This window comes from Artemia franciscana, chromosome 20, assembly GCF_032884065.1.
Source record: "Artemia franciscana chromosome 20, ASM3288406v1, whole genome shotgun sequence".
In the NCBI taxonomy this organism is placed as follows: domain Eukaryota; kingdom Metazoa; phylum Arthropoda; class Branchiopoda; order Anostraca; family Artemiidae; genus Artemia; species Artemia franciscana.
In genome coordinates, this window is record NC_088882.1 from 21,636,345 (window position 1) to 21,657,301 (window position 20,957).

The 20,957-nt window shown below is 34.0% G+C and overlaps 1 protein-coding gene across 6 annotated transcripts in view; it reads left to right on the plus strand.

Moving 5' to 3' along the window:
• LOC136039900 (putative inorganic phosphate cotransporter) overlaps positions 1 to 20,957 on the plus strand; it is a 148,300-nt gene that overhangs the window by 79,812 nt on the left and 47,531 nt on the right. For 3 of the 6 annotated variants that reach the window (XM_065723887.1, XM_065723883.1, XM_065723888.1), the window contains exons 9-11: positions 3,560 to 3,679; positions 11,985 to 12,168; positions 19,661 to 19,818. In XM_065723887.1, the coding sequence (XP_065579959.1) occupies positions 3,560 to 3,679; positions 11,985 to 12,167 (303 nt within the window). In that variant the 3' untranslated portion in view covers position 12,168; positions 19,661 to 19,818. Of the gene's footprint in view, positions 1 to 3,559; positions 3,680 to 11,984; positions 12,169 to 19,660; positions 19,819 to 20,957 lie in introns of those variants that run through there. The other 3 variants (XM_065723885.1, XM_065723884.1, XM_065723886.1) reach the window with 2 other exon arrangements.

Below are 20,957 nucleotides of genomic sequence, written 5' to 3' on the forward strand. Positions count from 1 at the left end.
CAGTTTTTTCAGGTGACGTCACCTGACACATCCATCCACACATCCATCCACACATCCATCCACAGACAACTTATTTTTATATAGATAGATATATATATATATATATATATATATATATATATATATATATATATATATATATATATATATGTATATATATATATATATATATATATATATATATATATACATATATACATATATAAGTATATATATATATATATATATATATATATATATATATATATATATATATATATATATATATATATATATATATATATATATATATATATATATATATATATATATATACATATATACATATATATGCATATATATATATATATATATATATATATATATATATATATATATATATATATATATATATATATATATATATATATATATATATATATATATATATATATATATATGCATATATATGTATATATATACATATATATGTATATATGTATATATATATATATGTATATATATATATATATATATATATATATATATATATATATATATATATATATATATATATATATATATATATATATATAAATATATAAATATATAAATATATATATACATATATATATGTATATATATATATATACTTATATATATATATATATATATATATATATATATATATATATACATATATATATGTATATATATATATATATATATATATATATATATATATATATATATATATATATATATATATATATATATATTTATATATATATATATATATATATATATATATATAAATATATATATATATATATATAAATATATATATATATATATATATATATATATATATATATATATATATATATATATATATATATATATATATATATATATGTATGTGTATTTATATATATATGTATATGTATGTATTAATATACTAGCTGACCTCAAAGGACGGTTAAACTAATTTTGAGCCTTTCCCTTGGGAAATCACGCAAGAAGTCTATTTCTGGTGCCGAGTAGAACTTTCGATGGTATTACCAAGACAAACTTTATAAGAGGCACGTGGGTATATGTATTAGTTTTCAAATCAACTTCTTAAACAGATCTCTACAATGTTGCGACGCCATGCTAGTCGTAGAGAACAAAAGAAAGCATCAGCTTTTCAAATTTTCCTGAAAAACTGTTTTCTTGAATAACCATTCCTGTTAAAAGATACACAAATAACAGCTGTTATGGATGAATAATCTAACCTACTATTTTCTTAATCTGTCAGTACATTTTAAACCCTTGTTTATTTCACTTACTAAAAGCTTTGAGAAGGACTACACAAGAGAAACCTGGTTGAAATAGTTTTCAATCAGGAGTTTTCAGGGGGTTATAATAGCAACCTTGTTTTTTCACTCCCAAAAAGGCTCCAAAAGTGTTATTTTTGTTGTAATGTAGCATTTTACGATTGTTTTCTCAGATAAATATACAAAAAATGATTCGATATTCACCTTAGCTTTTAAATGAGGCTTTAAACAACTCTCTATGATGTTGCAGTACCCCACTAGCGCCGGACAATAAAAAAAAGAAAAACAAAGCAGAAAAGGAGACACATCAGTGAAAAACAGGCTCAAGGTCAATTTTCTCGGGTTTTCAAGAGCAAGAACGTCGTTTGGGGGGGGGGGGGCTTGACTATCGCGAATATGGACCACTATTGCCCCATCCCCTCCAAAAAAATACTGGAGATTTGCCCCTGTCCTTGAAAGGGGATGAAAACTTTCAATCTAGAGTTTTCGACCATATTGGTTCCAATGGTTGCACTTTTCATTTCCATCCGACGCCATTTTTCAACCTCTTTTTCAGAATTTTGGAAAATTTGTTTTCAGCATTAACTTTTGCTATTATGATGCAACTAAATAATATAATAATAATATTTACTATTATTCAATCCCGTTTCATTGTGACGTTTTTGTCACTAGAAAACTTGAAAACTTCTATCGCTTGAAAAAATTATCGCTCTGAAACTTTTGGTTGCTGTGGGCTATTGCTGGTGTAAGAAGATGGAAAGAGGTCATTGGGGAGAGGGGTCTAGTTGACCTCTGATCACTTTTGAATCTTGAAAAGAAAACTTAAACTTTCAACTTTACTTCATTGTGTGTGAGACAATAATAAAATCTTGAACTGATGAGCTCTTAGCAATTAATATTATTATTCCTTGAAATTCTTTCCGTAAAATCCCCCCGTGTCAAATCCCCGTCCCATGAAAAAATTCCCCACGCATCCCCCCTCTGGCTGAACTCATCTCCCTTATATGCATAACTGAGCAGCCACCGAGAAAGTATTACATATTAAAATAATGAAAAAGCGTGAATTTTTGTATATCCTACCAATATTCCAAACTCGGGCCCTGATTTGGACCAGAGCCTGGCTATTATCTTTTTTTTTGGGGGGGGGGGCAAGGAAGGTTAGGGGTCAGCTCCCATAAGTCTTGGAACAAAATGTTGGTAATGATTTTTTTTTTGGAAGGGGGTGGGCCTTGGAGGAACAGGGGTCAGCTCCCAAAAGTGTCGGAATCAAATAATGATAATAATGTTTTTTTTTTGTAGGGGGAAGGTGGGGGGTCGGGTCATGGAGGGCCAGGGTTCAGCTCCCATAAGTTTTGGAATAAAATGTCGTTAATAAGCTTTTGGGGGGAGTGCATGAAGAGCCAGGGGTCATTTCCTTAAGTTTTGTAATGAAATATCGTTAATTAGTTTTTTTTTATTAGTCCATAGAGGCCAGGGGTCAGTTCCCTTAAGTTTTGCAATAAATTATTGTTATTAAGTTTTTTTTTCAATGAGGGGGGGGGGGGTCGGGCTTATTTTTTCATTAATTTATTTTAAAAAGCCTTCCGTAAAAACTTGAAATATCCCCTGGGCATAACTTACAACACCTGCCCCTGGGCTTTGGGGTGTTGTGTCGACCCTGGAATTTTTGTTATTTGATCTTTGAACTATGTTTAACAAAATGGATATATTAAATGTTTTATCGGAAGTATTTGAAAAAATGGATAGAGGGCTAGTTGCCCTCCTTTTTCTCCTAAATAGGGCACTCGGACTTCCAATTTCCTATTGAATGACCCCCCTCCAAAGTTTATGCGACTACCCATTCCGCACGAAGTGCCTCTTGAAAATAATAGATCGTGCCTCTGATAGATAATCTGCTCTCTTTCAACGAGCAACCAAGAGTAATGTGGTGATTATGTTAAGAAATAATTAGAGAATAAAATCTATATAATCTTGTCACATGCCGAGTACGGAGACCCGGGCAAAGATTTTTCCAAACCCCGAAGTGAACACTAACAAGGAATGGTTTTAAAAGGGTACTGAAAAGAAACCAACATTTTCGACTACTTATTGCTTGATGGAAATTTACCTTGTTTTTAATTTTTTTTTCTTCTTTTGCATAAAAATGGTACCTTCAGCAACAAATAAATAGTATTAATATTCTGGTTAGTTTGCCTAGAAACAGCATCGAAATGGAAACAAGTTTGATGGCATTGAATTTGATACGAATGCTCCCTCTTTTGCAGGTTAATCACATTGACATAGCACCAAACTATGCAGGGATCTTGATGGGATTAACTAACTGTTTTGCAAATATCTGTGGTTTTTTGGCGCCATATGTCGTTGGACTTATAACAACTGATGAGGTAAGTAAAAGTGAAATCCAAATTATATGAACCCGTAAAATACCTAAAAAAGGCATCACATTGTCTAGCAAAAAATCGAAGGCGGCTGTTTATTCTATTTCCATAATTTTACGGGCGAGTGAAAATTTGGTTTTTAAGCTTATTTCATTAAATATATTTTGCTTTTTTAAAAGCAAGTATTTCAACAAGGAAAATCTTTAAGAGCATGTAGCCAAATAATTTTACTTTATTTGAAATATAGCTCTCAAAATTATATTCAGTAGCATTAAACTTTTTTTCTGATATGACCTTTGATTTTGTCCAAAGTAATATATTAATAGAAGTGTAATGCACCTTAAAGATGAAAACAAAAGTGCAGCTGTATGAAGTGCTGCAGGTGTATAATATATTTCCTTAGTGACAGTCTCTAGGTTGATCGTAACAAAAGCCTGCAAAGATTTATTCATTAAAAGTTGGACCAGAAGATTCCTACAAACATCAACAACAAGAACAACAATAGGAATTTTTTTTCGTAAGACAGTCGAAATCTAATTTAGACGAATATTTCGTTCCTATGTCCAAGGGCCGTCCTCAACAAAACATAAATATATAAAAGAAGAAAAACCTACAACGATGTATGACCAGTAAACGAAAATTATTTTTTTTTTTAAAACAGTCCCAGCATCCTTAATTCAGCGAAGTTCATTCGGGACTGATAAATAAAGTGAGATGAAACGAGGCAATTCATTGAAATAAAAGAAGAATAGTTAAAAACAAGTTTTTAATGCTAACCTTGCTTTTTCGGCATCTAACCTAAAAGGTCTATTTGCGACCTTCCTGGGTTAATATCTACTGTTTTTTATGACACCTGGTATTAATCAAGTGACATATAGCGATCGCAAATTCTGGCGGTCTGTCTGTCCGTCTGTCGGTCTGTCTGTCCCAGTTTTGCTACTTTAGGCACTTCCAGGTAAGCTAGGACTATGAAATTTGGCATATCAGGAACCTGACCCGATTAAATTAGAAATTGTCGTTTCCCCGATTCAACCATCTGGGGGAGTGGGGGTACGGTTAAATATATTGTAAAATTGTTTTTAATTCAATTTGTGTATAGAGCATTTAGTAAGTATTCTCCAAGTCCTTATTTAAGGAAATTTTATTATTAATCTTAAGTCTGATTTCAATTGCTTCTCGAACTACCTGCTTTGTGCCTAGGTCATTGCTTATAAGGTTATAATGTTGCTTATAATGTCCCTGATGAAGTTTAGGTCTGCTGTGATGTAGGAACCAGAAGATTTTTACAAGGGTAGTGAGGTCTCCTCTACTTTGACAGATATTATGTCCCTGGGATGAACACGTTTGTAAACAAAATTACAAGCATAATCAACCTCAAGAAAGATATCAGAATTATTCTCTTTCAAGCTAAGTGACTCCGATTCACTGACGTTTTTACTAGAAAATACTTCTTATGAATGAATGAACTTTATTACCCGTAAAAGTATAAAAAACACAAAGTAAGGAGTATTATAAATAAACAAAAACGATAAACAACGAAGAAAAAAAAATTCAAACTAACAAAAGACAACATGGACTAATTAACCAGTATCAATATGGAAAAATGGCTGCAGAGGGTCATAAACGTGAATGAAGTTGATAGTCTTTTTACATAAATCATCACTGGAAGACCGAATCCGAGAAGGCACATCAATGAAACCAAATCGAGCAATTATTTTTTTTTTGTTTCGGTGCCATCTAGGAAGCCGGAGGAGGAATTTGCAATATCTAAAATAAGCCGTACGTAGAGTATGTCGATCTTTCTTACGAAACAGATGAGCCATGCCTGATAAAAACAAAAGCACAGGGGCGCAATAAGCGTTATAAATCATGCACAAACCGTTGCGGTTGTAACGGCTTTTGTTTGGGGATATTTTTCCTTAAGCGACGCGTAGGTTTTTCACGGCTTGATTCACTAGGGATGAACAGGTAGTGGAAAGTGTTGGGCCGAAACACAGACCAAGCCAACTAACTAAAGAAGAACATGGTAGAACTGTAGTCCCAGTAACGAATGGAGCGATCGTATAAGGGCTATTGAAACAAATAAACTCGCATTTAGACGCATTAACTGACAGTCCAATCTTAGATAGTTCATTGGTTAATATAGTAAAATTAGAAAGCAATCCACGGCGAGTTTGGGCAACAAGAAGAATGTCATCTGCATATGCAATAGAAGACAAACCAATATTACCGTAAAAACAGAACTTCTAAGGGGACGCAGGCACGATGCAAGCACGCATTTAAATATACTAGGAGACAATACAGCACCTTGCCGAACTCCCTTATTAATTTTTACCGGGTCAGATATTTGGCCATTCCAGGTAACATTGAATTTTAGATTTTGAATACCAAGAAGACAATAAACTTAGTACGGAAGGATTAACACCTGAAGACGCAAGGGAAAATAGAGCCTGAGAGTGCACAATATTGTCGAAAGCTCCAGAAATATCAACAGTAAGACAGTATAAAGACATTTTAGTTTTTACGGCATCTTTCATGAGTCGGCTTAAAACATGATGTGCATGGGAGCAACCGAAACTTTTCCGAAAACCAAATTGAAAAGGCGTAAAATCACAATTCGACTCAATTTCTGGTAGTAACAAATGTTCAAGCAATTTACTTAAGAAACACGATACTGTAATGGGACGATAATTCACACATGACGTGGGGTCCTTGCCTCGCTTTTGAATAGACGTTACACAGCCACAAAGGAAACTATCAGGAACAAGCGACTGTGCTAAGCAAGACTGGAAAAATATTTGTAGATGGTTAAGTAGAGCAGGACAATCATAAGCAAAAAATCGGTAAGAAAGGCCGTCGCCATCAAGGCTATATTTGAACGCTTAATTTTTCTTAAAGCCCGGCTAATGTCAGATATTGCTACAGGCTGGACATGAGCCTGCAGGAGACGATATGGTAAAAGCGGTTTAAGCAACTTATAATAAAAAGACTGAAGAAAACTATTAAATACACTGAACACACGCTTATAATTATCTACAAAATTAGCTAGCTGGAGACAAGATAGGGTAGATGGGGAACATTTCTCACTATTAATAACCTTATTCCAGGAGGCCTTATCGGTGGGGCCTGGCCATGCATTCAATCGTGCTCTCTTCAAACTGGCCTTATAATCAAGTTTGCACTTTTGTTTCGCAAAGAAAACAGCTCTGGACGATGATCGGTCACATGATATCCACATACGTAGCCAAAATTTGGCTTTTTGCTTAGCACGTTTTACTTCAGGATCAACGTTCCAATTAGGCTTTCTTGTACCAATCCTAACTTTATCCACAAGCACTGCAGCTTTGGAAGCTGATTTAAGGCAATGGACAATTTGATAATAATAGCAATTAGGTCACCTCTACTGGAAGGCGAGGAAACTGACGTTTGCAGCAGGTGATATGGCACTTTTATGGTCGACAGTAAAGCAGTTAGCGAAGCAAGGTATAGTGGGACATTAGCACGATCCCAGTTCAACTTCGTATGCCACTTCGGCTGAGCCGAAAGTGTTTTGCCAGATAGCTCACATGAGAAATTACAGCTAAAAATAAGGTGATCGTCATCAATCTTCTCTTCGTCCACCCTGACAATCGATGATATTAAGCTGGAACTGGAAGAGATCACGTGATCCAGGTTCGATTTTGAACAGCCTCTGTTATGAATATACGTGAATGGGAGGCTCTTAACTGCGACGTGATATATGCTAGGAAGTGATTCTAGCAAGAGGATTGATCTATCGGAGGTACCAAGAATGTCACAGTTAAGGTCACCAGCTAAAACCAAATTTAGGTCTTTCAAACGTAGACTTTCGAGTAGAGACTTTAAACTGGAGCAACATTTAGCGAAAGATGTGAACGATGCTATAGATGGTCGATCGCAAGGTAAGTAAACGCTTATAAAGGCGGTACTGTCACATTGAATCGCTAAGATATTATCATCACAATGAATCACAGAGGGCTTTAATGGGGAACGGAAAAAAATTGCTAGGCCACCGGAAGGGTGGCCTCTAGTTTTCTTGGCTTTACAGAAGATCGCTTCAGGCTAGAAACGTTTGATTTGTTCAAAAGATGTTCTTGCAAGAACACTATGTCATGGACTAATAATTCATTAATTAACAAGTCTTTGTCTTTTGTGCCGTTAATATTGAGAGAAGCAAAACTTAAAATAGTGGCTTGGTTCATTTTGGAGCAGAGTTCAGAGCGCGTTTGATCACTGGGCAATTCATACTATAGGAAACATGAGCTTCACCGCAGTTGGCACATTTAGGAGCCTCTAAGCAAGGATTGTCTTTAGTATTGGAATAGCATCCAGAGCATTTAGAGCACTTCATCTCATTCGGGGCGCATGGGCAGTGAGCTAACGAATGATGGCTACTTTGGCATCTAAGACACTGTCTGGGCAATTCTTTGTATTCCGATATTTTAAAAGACTCGTAACCCAAGCGCAGACCTGTAGCGATGGCAGATTTTAGTGCAGCGGAATCAATGACCTCTAAACGGAATGTATGAGAAGAGCCAATCTGGCTGGCCTCAACAAGACCAGGAATAACGGAAATGAGTATACTGCTAGAAACACTATCGGGAAGTCCCCTAATTGCTCCAAGAGGTTTGCGATCAATCACTTTAGCAAGAATATTTGGATAGCTCGCAACAGCAGATGCGGCAAGAGAATTGGCGGAAACTTTCTCCCGCGTAACAACAACCCATCTTTTCCTTACCGAATCGGACTTTACCGACACAATTTCGTCATGTCCGGCGAAAAAATCAAGCTTTTCCTTGTGAGAAACGGGGTTTCTTAGTTCTGGAGGCGGATATTTAAGAACGACGGCGTACGAGGGTTTGTGATTGGTACCCTTACTATCTGAGACCAAAGAACTATTTAGAGACGTTGTTGGACTATTGAGGTGAGCAAGCGATTTTAACTGATCAAGGCACTGGTTGACTTTGGCGGTAAGGATAGAATAAGCTGACGCCGGAATGCTAGGGACTTCAGAGGGGGATTTGGTCACGAACTCTGGAATATCAATATTTTCTGCAGAGCAGCGAGAAAGAGTAGCGATAATGTCCGACAATGAACTATTCTTAGCACTGGGTCCCGAACGACGAGGTATAGGCTCATCTGGGAAGCAATTGCTATATAAAAGTTTCTTAGCGCCAAGAACATCTTCATACGGGAAAAAATCACTAGCGTGTTTCACAATAGACTGATGGTCCAACCCCTCATCGAGATTGCGCTGAGCAAAATTCAAAACTGGGCAATAATAAAGCGTACTGGTATTCAAATCGTCCATGATAAGCAAATTTCACTCACGACTCGGCACAAGTCCAAAAACAATTAAGTGAAAAAGGTATATCCACAGAGAACCTCTCAATAAGCACAATTATGAAATGATCCACACTGGTTAAATGAATGCAATGAGAATAAATAATAACTTATCTTTGAGTGGGGCAAGTAATCCAGTGATTTGTAAGTAATCCGAATATTTCAATACACGACTCAGATGATAGTAGTGCTAAATACTAACTCACATCCACAATCCATAAATAATCCTTAAGCCGTAATCATATACAAGTTTATAAATTTATCTAACAAGTTTCAATTACAAGTTCAAAAGTATTTCATTCGTTATTTATTCCAAACAGGTACAGAGTTAATCCGGCTTAAATTCAATTAGTTGTTGACTGGTCAAATACCAAAAGAGTACTAAATCATTTTTGGAAGCAGTGTTAGACTCTTCGTTTCGGTTTTGGTGTGAAGATAGTTTATAATCCAACGCAAATAGGCAATACAGATGTTAGTAAAAAGGATTCCTGTCCGCAATTTGATAAGTAAAGGGCCAGAATATTGAAATCGTTGAAATCAAGGATTCACGGCTGTAACAGTTACTGGAAGCTATTAAAGATGGAACCACGGCCTACTAAATTTGAAAAATAGGATGAAATGAAGTGTACAGTCCCTCAGCTTGAACAACAAGGAACACCACATTGTTGCATTGGTAGTTTTCAAGTGGTTCCTTAAGAAAAAGTGTTAGATTCGTCATTTTGTTTTGGTGTGAAGATAGCCTGTAATAACCATGCAAATAGGAAATGCAAATATTAGTAAAAAGGATTTCTGTCCGTAATTTGATAAATAAGGGGTTGGAATGTTGAAATCGTTGAAATCAAGGATTCACGGCCGTAACAGTTGCTGGAAGCTATTAAAGATTGAACCACGGCCTATTAAATTAAAAAAAGATGACTTAAAGCGTACAGTCCCTCAGCTTGAACAACAAGGAATACCGCATTGTTGCATTGGTGTGTCTTAAGTGGCTCCTTAAGAAAAAGTGTTAGATTGGTCATTTTGTTTTGGCGTGAAGATAGCCAGTAATCCCATGCAAATAGGAGGATTCCTGTCCGTAATTTGAAAAATAAAGGGCCAGAATGTTCAAATCGTTGAAATCAAGGGTTCACGGCCGTAACAGTTGCTGTAAGTTCTTGAAAATTGAACCACTGCTAACTAAATTAAAAAAAAGATTACTTGAGGTGTGCAGTCCTTTTAACAAGGAACACCGCGTTGCTGCATGGATAGGTCTTAAGTGGCTCCTTAAGAAAAAGTGTTAGATTCGTCATTTTGTTTTGGTGTGAAGATAGCCTGTAATCCCATGCAAATAGGCAAAACAGATATTAGTAAAAAGGATTCCTGTCCGTAATTTGATAAGTAAAGGGCCAGAATATTGAAATCGTTGACATCAAGGATTAACGGCCGTAACAGTTGCTGGAAGCTCTTGAAGATATGAAACACAGTCTACTAAATTTAAAAAAAAGGATTACTTGATGTGTATAGTTCCTCAGCTTGAAAAACAAGAAGTACCGTATTGTTGCATTGGTAGGTCTTATGTGGCTCCTTAAGAAAAAGTGTTAGATTTGTCCTTTTGTTTTGATGTGAAGATAGACTTTGTTCCCATTCAAATAGGCAATACAGATATTAGTAAAAAGGATTCCTGTCCGTAATTTGATAAGTAAAGGGCCAGAATATTGAAATCGTTGACATCAAGGATTAACGGCCGTAACAGTTGCTGGAAGCTCTTGAAGATATGAAACACAGCCTACTAAATTTAAAAAAAGGATTACTTGATGTGTATAGTTCCTCAGCTTGAACAACAAGGAGTACCGTATTGTTGGATTGGTAGGTCTTATGTGGCTCCTTAAGAAAAAGTGTTAGATTTGTCCTTTTGTTTTGATGTGAAGATAGCCTTTGTTCCCATTCAAATAGGCAATACAGATATTAGTAAAAAGGAGGTCTGCCCGTAATTTGATAAGTAGAGGGCCAGAATATTGAAATCAGTAGAATCAAGGATTCACGGTCATGACAGTTACTGGAAGCTAGTGAAGAATCAACCATAGCTTGCGAAATTTAAAAAAGATGACTTTAAGTTTATTGTCCCTTAGCTTGAACTCCAAGGAACACCACGTTGTTGCACTGGTAGCTCTTAAGTGGCTCCTTTTTTGTTCTTCTTATTCGCTAGGGTGATCGTATCGAACCAATCGTTGTAGATTGCCGATAAACTTTAGCTTTTAAACCTGGATTATCCTCGTCAGAGCTGTAATATATTAGTAAAGCAGAAAGGCAAATGCAACTTAGAACATTGAGCAGCACGATCGCTTAGAACTGAACTCGACCGCTTGAGAAATCTGAAACCCCACTAAGTGCTCGATCAATCTATTTTTTATTTCTTCTGTTGCTCATTTTCTTAGAAAAGACTGAAAAGACTTTCCGTTGTTAAATTTCTTAAATGCCTTAATAAACATCTCCTATCTGAGCAAATTTTAAATGGACTTCTGTCAGCTTGAAGGCAAAAACAATTATGTGGTGGGATCGAAAGCGTGCCAATAACCTTGCTCACCAAGAAACTTCTGAGTGAAATTATTTGTCAAGTAGCTTATTTCGGAATATCTTGATGCGTCAGACATACTTCCAACACACACTTCGAACAGAGTCGATTCCTATAATGTTACTTTAAAACTATAGGGATTAGCTAGACTTTAATATTCTTATAAAAATAAGAATCAAAGAAACAACAAGAAAAAATTGAATTTGTCACAAGATTAGAATTTGTGCTGTTTCAGGGTATAAATTCTCAAAAAGGTCCGAATTTATAATAGAAATGTAAAAACTTGATTTATAGAATGAAAATCAACCCCCGTTTTCTTAGTATTAGGTATTAGTTATGAATTCTGATAATCATTTCACTATTTTCGTGGCACATTAATCATTGAAATTTCTTACTTTTCAGGGTTCAATTGAGCAGTGGCAGCTTGTATTTTTTATTTCTGCCGGAATCTACTTCGTTTCAAATACATTTTTCCTTGTATTTAGCTCTGCGGAGGACCAAAATTGGAACAGAATTGTAGAGACACATTCCACTTCACGACCACGAAGTTTTGGGTCCATCGAAACAACATCGAAGGTAGAGTGAGGTAACTGTAAAAAGGCTGTTTTGCAATTCTTTTGCTAAAGCTATAAGAAGTTGAATTCACAACCATGAAATTTACATCAATGAAACCTGAAATAACAGAGGTCAATTTAATGTCTATAGGATTTGACAGAAAAGTCAAATGATGTTGGTGAGAAAAAACTGCTTTTTTCGTCATTTCCGAACGATAGATACGGGTATAGGCGTTTACCCGTACTTTCCTCGGAAAACATCCCTCGGAAAATCCTCTCCTTAAGAAAGCCACCCCCGTGGAAAATACCCCCGCGTAAAATATCCCCTGAACGGAAAGTACTCCCTGCGAAAAATGCTCCCATGGAAAATACCCCCATCCGAGGACAATACCCCCTGGACAATCCTGCAATCGTGGAGCCTCTTCTGAAGTTGTTGCGACCATTATGTGGAGGTGTGGATGAGGAAGGAAGAGTCCTCTTATTCGGTGTAAATTCTGCTCATACTGGACTTTAATGTTACTCTTTGCTTTCGTAACAACATTGTAGACCAGAAATATTATTATAAATTAAAAGGGATTAAGATCAATTTCACGTTTTTGATGCATTTTTTAATGCTATTTGATAACCCTCAACCCTCCAAATAAAATTCATGGCTACTACTCCGGGGATCACACATCGACTTCTATATCCACCCTCCCCTTGTCTCTCCCTTAGAACTAATTCTGTATATATCTGAAGGCTCAATGAGAGCTGGGATGTTTTGGTATTAAAATTCAACTTTTGAAGCATCTTCCTTCCTCCATAACCATAAAACAATCAGAGAACCGCATATCATCAATCAGAGAACCATGATCATTTGTAGCATGATTAAAATAGTTGAGAAAGTCAGACAAATGATTCTTTTTTTAAGTCAGACAAATGATTTTGTCGGCTTCTATCAATTTTGCTTGGATTAGAACATTTGAAAAATGTAAAATAATTACGATTTTATCATATGATTTTATGGGTATCAAAATAGCTTTGTGAAACATAAACTAGTGATGCATGTTGTTTTCTACCTATCATGAATAAATCTTCAATGTTTTTGTAATCCTTAACCGTTAGAAAATTGTCAAAGATAACTATGATTAGGGTCTAAGTCTTCTACTTCTACTACGTCGAAATTAATTTGAAGAAATATTTCTTGAAATCATTCGTTCCCTTTCCGTCGCAATTTATTATTATGATTGATGTATTCTTTTACTTAGGGTGACTCAGTAAATACTAAAGAATAAGCCAGGCTTGAAATAAAATTCTAAATTCTTATAATATACAACATAATTTATTTTATTATGTAAAATTGTACTTAACTTATGTTGGAAATGTTCAAGAGCTAGTGGTAAATCTTTATGTAATTTGCGTAACTCACCTGGATATGCTAAATCAACTTCATAAACTGCCCCTACTTTAACCTTATTCATTTCTGATGGAACGCAACATCTTAACTGTTGGTAATAGTCCGAGGTGTTATTTTCTTTTAAATGGTCGGATATATTAATAAATTTCAAATCTTTCTCAGGTAAATTTTGAGAAATTACCCAACCGTGTAAGTCATATACGTCTAAATACATTAAATAATTTGAAAGTTTTTTTTTTATCGAAGGTTTTCACATATTTATTATTAGCCTCAGCATATCTTTTCCTATGTTGAGATACACCTCCTCTTATTCCTCTTTTTATGAATGTATATATATCTTTGTCAGATAATAAGGGAATTTCAGGTTTAAAATGTTTGAGAAAAGCTTCCCATGTTAGTCCTGGTGCTGAAAAGAAGTACAGTGCATCTAGTTTACAATTCTTGAAGCATATATTTCTAAAATTTTCAACGACATCCGCTTGAATTAAAACATCACTTTTAGTTATAATTTAGTGTAATATAAAAGTGTTTTACATTTAAATAATTTTCAAATATATTTTGCTCTTATATATTCTTCTTCTGAAATTTTTTCCTGTTAATCTAGAATGAAACTTGTCTATTAAAGGTAATTGTATTTCATTTATTTTTTCATAGCTATCAATATATTTATAGGGATAATTACCTTTTTTTATTATTTCTTAGAATTCTCCAGTATTTTAAAATAAATCAGAAGTATACTTAAAATTATTTCTTGAAGTTTTGCAATTTATTTCACATTAGCATTTAGCTAAAGTTTCAGAAAGCCTATATAACGATGAAGCCATAAAACGGAGTGAATCTATGAAACGTATTTCGTATTGGGGTCCATTAACAGTTATTCTTTTTATAAACGATATAAAACCCTCCGCTGAATCAAAAATACCGTTATCAGGTCCTAACCTTCTAACAATTAAATGAGAAGTATAACTTGAGAGATTATGCATTTCAATAGGGATATGTTTAGGGATTCTAAAGTTTTTATTTCCCTCTGCATGAATAAAACGACGTATATTACCAGTCATATGGTCGTGATTTAAATGGAAATTATTATCTACTGTTTCCTTTTCATAAATATGACAGCTTTTATTTTTGTATTATTCCATTTGTCTTTTACTTGTTTTTATGTATAACCATGCTCTCTCTTTGTATTTTCATGTTCATTGGCCATTTATGGTAGTTACAAAATGCTCGCTAGTACTTTTTGTTGTATCAAAAGAACAACATACTTGGAATCCATAAGTAAATGGTTTTTGATCTGCTACTTCAATTGTCTTTTCACCTTTCTTTTCATTGAATTCTTTATTATACGATTTAAAATCAGCTATTCTGCAACAGGGTGCTTTCATTTGTCTAGCGCTTTTCATTTGTCTATGCTTTCATTAGTTCTAGTTTCATTCTATTTTTAAATTCAATTTTTGAATCTGGTATTGGCTTAATGATGTAAGGATCTTCAGAATTTTATTTGTATGTTCTTTACATAGACGAATTTTATGCTCGTTTTTAGTTATTTGATATGTAGGTAATCTACCTATATCATTAATTAAAACATAATAACTATCAAACTAGAGTAAATTGATCACATGTTTAGCAATTTTTCTATTGATCTTGGATTTAGATCAATGGAAGTAGGAAGTGGATTGTTTTTAAAAACAAATAATATGATTCGACGATTTTACAGTCTAATAGGTAGTAGAGTTGTCTAATAGGTAGTAGGTCTAATAGGTAGTCTAATAGGTAATAGTAGAGCTGTCTGACAGTCTAATAGGTAGTAGGTTTTATGTTTGTTAGATCCCTTATTTAATTATAAAATATAAAAAATATGAATATAACACAATTCGTCAAAATTATTGTATAATTTAATTAGAACTAATTTATTCTTATAAAAAAAGATTTTGTTCTTAATAAAGTATTCCATTAAATGAGTTTAATTATTATTGAAGGTAATAAAAGTGAAATTGAACAATCATATAAAGTAATCCAATTAGATTAGATCGTAATTATGACTTTGAATTGCCTTACGCTGTGTACTTGATGATATTCATGGCACAACGTTAGCGATAAATTTAAAAACAGTATAGTTGTTTTTTAGAAAAAATAAAGATGTACCATGGATGGATGTTCTGATACCCAGTGTAAGTATAATGACAAGTGTTTAAAATGTTCTCTAAGTCATTACTTTAATGCTTCTAGAGAAAATTGTCCAATAACTGTTTCATCTAGTCCTGCAGCAATGAGATTCATTGTATTATTGAAAAATAATAATGAATTTAAGATTAATAGGGATTTAAGTATTAATTTAGGTTTTGAAAATGATCTTATATTGTCCTATAAAATTACATAGATAGATAGATACATGTTTATTTACAACAAGAATTAAACCCTGCAAACAAACAGCGGGAATGTCTAATTGCATACTTACGCGCGTAGTATATCACAAAAAAAGCGTCATCATTTCAGCTTAAACTAATATGCACTTTTTACGGAAACCAAACTTCAACACACAACAGAAAATGTTACGAAAGACCAGCAACCTGATTTTTAATAACTTCAAACGGTTTATATCATTACAATTTTTCACAGCTACTGGGATTCAATTTCCAACTTTCGGACCAGTATGACGCAAACTAAATATCGCTCGCACCGTTGGCCTAATTTCAAAAGAGAAATCAAAACTATGAGATATTGGGTAACTGTGGATTTGTTAGTTTGTCGGGAATAACGTTGGAAAAGTTAGCGAAAGTTGTCCTAAAACATAATTGTGGCAAATATTAGAAATGGCAATAAAATAATGTTGATGAACAGAGAAGTAACCAGAAGATCCATAAAGATGGCTAACTGACGATCTTATTAATATTAAAAATTAATCTAGGGGCTTTATTTTGTAGAATTTGAAGAGGTTTAAACAATAGTATGTATAAATCAGCATGGGATGCAAAAGTAACAACATCATCTGCAAACATTACAATTTTACATTAAGGTAATACCTCGGGCAAATCATTTATAAATAGAAGGAATAAAGTCGGTGATATTGATTAAAGTCGGTGATTAATTCTATCATGACATTACAGTTTTCTACCTGTAAGAAAAGCACTATATTCTTCAAAACTTTAAGAATACTAACCATCTTTTCCTAGAATGCTAAGGCTGTGCACACCATCTAAAAAAATAACGCGTCATTACTCAAAGGCTCGATTTCAACAGGTGAAAATTCTTCTCAGATGAGTACTTGCGAAACGAGCTTCTATAATAAAGCTCTATTCACTGAAACTAGTTTCGACGCGTGTTTGGCTTTCTTACCAAATATCTATCACCGGTAGAAGATTTCTGGGGATAAATTCAAAGGCTATTTACGGTATAAAAATTATTTTTGATTCAGAAAATTTGTTTAATAAAATCTTCGCCTAATAAATGGAGGAACTTTTAAGCGAAATGAACATGGAAAATAACTACAATCGAACCGTTAAAAAAGAAGACTCGAATCTAGGAATTTAATATTATATTAAATCAATGAAATATGATTGATTTGGTTTTGTGGCCCAGAATCGGCAATTATTTTGCTACTGCTAAGGGTTACATCCCGTTTCTTTTAAGTATTTCTTCAATCCGAATCGCAAAACTTGATTTTCCCCAGGAAATGCTTTTCCTTAAAAGTAAATGAGCATCACTATCCTTTAAAACAGTTTAAAATGCTGTTTCTGCTTAAGACCAAGTTTCTTTTCTATTTCTAAAAGTACCGAATGTACAAGCTAAGGCTAAAGTATTTTGACTAAAAAAGAAACCCCTATTATTTGTCGTCGATATGCTGTATGGTAAGAGTAAATTGATTTTATATCTACCACCAAGCGTTTGTCACATACGGCTTTTAGCGGTTGTTGTAGAATTGATGTATTTTTTTACTATTCAATAACCCGTGTACATTCACTCTATTCATTTACCAATACGTACTAAACTATCAAGAATCCTTATAAGCTAATTGATTTTTCGAAATTTTAATCTTAATCATTTTGAACAAGAAACAGGCAGTATTTTGTCGTCTGCTCAATAGCAGACAAAGATTCTACAAGAACGTCCAACTATTCGTAATACTAATTGACCAATATCTCTTTTCTGTCAAAAGCCTTTCTCTTTTTTGTTATATCTAATAATAGAACAATCCTCTTTGAGAATTTATTATGAATTCACAAGTATAATCCTCGAAAATGGGATGGAACAGGCATAATGCAAACATGTAGGGTGCAAAAATATTCTATGATGGGATTTAATAATAGAATGCAATCATATTTGTTTCGTGGTCTGAAGTAGTTTTACCCCTTAAGGAAATTACAGTCTAATTACCTACCTGTCATTGTACATTATTTTTGGTTAAGGATATTTTTGTTAGTTATTATGGGCTGTGTAACCTTCTCCATTTAAGTGCAAGCTTCTTAAATCCAGTTAAGTCCAGTTTGTGCAAGACGTCAATTTTTGGTGATAGTGTCTGCATTGCAATTCTGAAAGCCATGTATTGACCAACGTAGGCCCAGGCTTGGACATTTTGTGTTTTAAAATCTCATTAGAAATCTCAGAGGCTTCTTGATACCTGGTCCCAAGTCTGTTTAAGCGTTTCTTTGTAGTTTCGAGAAGATTTTTTTTTGTCTCTGACCCGTACCAGCAGGAGGAGGTCTAATTGTTTATGTAGGCCCTAATCCTTCTGAACATTTTAATAAAATGGAAGTTGTGACATGTAATGATACAACGTTGAAATTAAACTACCGTATTGACATTTCACTAACAAATCATCGAGTTTTTATCTGGACTCTTAGGAGTTTCACAGAGTTAATTGATTACCTCTGATCAGGAGAAATGAAATTAACTTATATAAAACTTGTATTTTCAAATAAGGATTAGGGCCTTATATTTAGACAGGGTGTTGCTTCTAAGTCTTACTTGGACCGACATTTGTGACTTATTTGGAAAAATAATCTTGTCGAGTTTTGGTCGGGTTTGAAAATTGTATGAGGGTATAATTTCTTACTGAAAAGCGCGAAGTATCAGTCATAATATGACGACAGTTGATAGTCAGACAATAGCCAGGACATGGGAATATATTGGTGGGGAGGGACAGGGAAGGGGGCTGAGACATTTGTTTTCTGACGATTTTTGCATGGTTTAATAGGTGATATTATTATCCTTGTCTGCCTTATATTTTTAATGCTAAAGTTAAAATTAGCTGTCTGATTGCCGTAGATCATCTTGCCTTTTTATGGTAACATTATGGTTTTGCTGTAGGAAGTGGTAGGTCAGTTCAAGAGGGGATAAAGATGAGTAATTTGGAGGTGCAGTGGGTGTTAGAATAATACAAAGAAGCGATAATAAAAATTAAAGTTAATCTGGTTTATGAGCAAAACAGAAAACGAAATCTATTTTCTTTGTTACCTAATTCTGATTTTAAATGCCCAATTAAATATTCTTCTCTTAAAAAAAATAGTGCCTGTATTTAAGGAGGATCCACCAATCCACCAATTTGCTGACCTCGGTCTGCTTAATAATGCTCTGACGATTTTTTAGTATTAGTATTGTATTGCTCAGAGATAGACATGTATGCAGTAGATGTGAGAGCCGGATAAAATCAAGGGCATTCTATTTTTTTGCCATGTGAACTAATTAAGCTTGAAACGTGAAACTTCTGAGGAATAATATTAGAGCCACAAGAATGGTTATAAACTATAGAAATCCGAAAAAACGGAAAAAATATCCAGGAGCCTTAACTTCGAATGATGTCTGAAGCTGCTGAAAGCGTGAGCTGCCGAATTTAATGAGCAAAGCAGCACATACACTGATTGGATATTCTTCCCTTAGAAACAGTCAAATTTTTACTTTTTTTTTCTCCGTCAAGATAAATTAATTCATTAAAGCACTTAGTCAATCAATTTACAAACTGTAAAGAACTACTGAATTTTGAACTTGTTGAGCAAACTGAGTGATGTAATTATTTTTGCTGTAAAAAAAAGCTGCTTTCAACAGTATTGACATGAAAACAAAATTTTAAGATTTTCTTTACATTGGGTTGGAAAGTAAAACTTGCCATGCTATTTAAATATTCTTTTTAGTTATAGGGTGAAGATGATGTCTAAAAGTTTTAAGAAGACCTCATACAATGGATTGTAGTTAATTGTTGTGATAAGTGTCTCAATCATAAGCCTTTTCTTATATCTCGGAGTTCTCTTTTTTCACGTTGATTATAATTAAAATCATGTTTTCTCGTCTACTCCCTTGGCTACTCTATTGGCACAATTTTTAAGAAAATGCTTTTGATTAGCAAAAAGATTCACACCCACATTAGCACCCTAGAAGGAAAAAAAGCTGATGTATACGATATAGAGGCAACATTTGCTATAGATCATTTTTTACGCTTTTTTCATTCTCTACTTCAAAAAAAGTCTTAAGAATCATGGCAGTTGCCTGCGTTTATTTGCTGCTGTCAGTGCTCAACTTTTCCTGTTTATAACCATAAAGAGGTTGAACTGTCGGTCAGTAGGGTAGAAGATCCAGGTAACCACAAAAATATATTTTCCTTTGCACCGCAGTTTTTTTTGTATCCAGCTACGGTGTATAGCGCCTTGATACAAGTTTCTTGCGAAGAAATAGCGGATATCTAAATCTAGTTAGTTAACTGAATGAAAACACTAAAAAGTTTCCAACTGAATGTGAGAAGCAACCTTAAAATTTCAAATGAAAAGAAGTTATTCTGCATATAAGACAGGCTGGCCCTCCTCTACCCTTAACTTGCTATGTTAAATTCTTTTAATACTTTAAAAAATCTTCCCGATCTAATTCAGCGGTCATTGTATTTGAGCAGTCGTTTTTAAGAATAATTTATCTCTAATAACAACCCCTGGAGAAACATGTCACGTGTGAATGCGTCATGCTTAAATATGAGTAGACATCCCCCTATTACGTAAAAAGTAAAGAAATCATGAATGAAATCGATTTGAAGAAATCCTTAAATCCTCATCTTTAAATATAAGTAGACATCCACCCTATTACGGAAAAACTAAAGAAATCATGAAGGAAATCGAGTTGAAGAAAAACTCTCTTAGAAAACGTCTTGGGATATCTTGAAATGTCTTGAAGAGAAATGTCTTAAAAAATGTCTTGGGATGTCATGAAATGTCTTGAAAAAACATCTTGAAGAAAAACGACCAAAAGTAAACAAAGTCTATTACAAAACAACCAAAGTAAACCCTCCCTATCATGTAACAGGAACCTGCATCTCCTAGGAAACATTTCCGTATTGTTGCAAAGAAGACACCTGCATCTCTTTCAAAAAATTCCCTAAGACATAACATGTACCTGCTGGCTGTCATGGAATAACGGAATAGGGCTCTCATAAAAGTGCCTATGGGG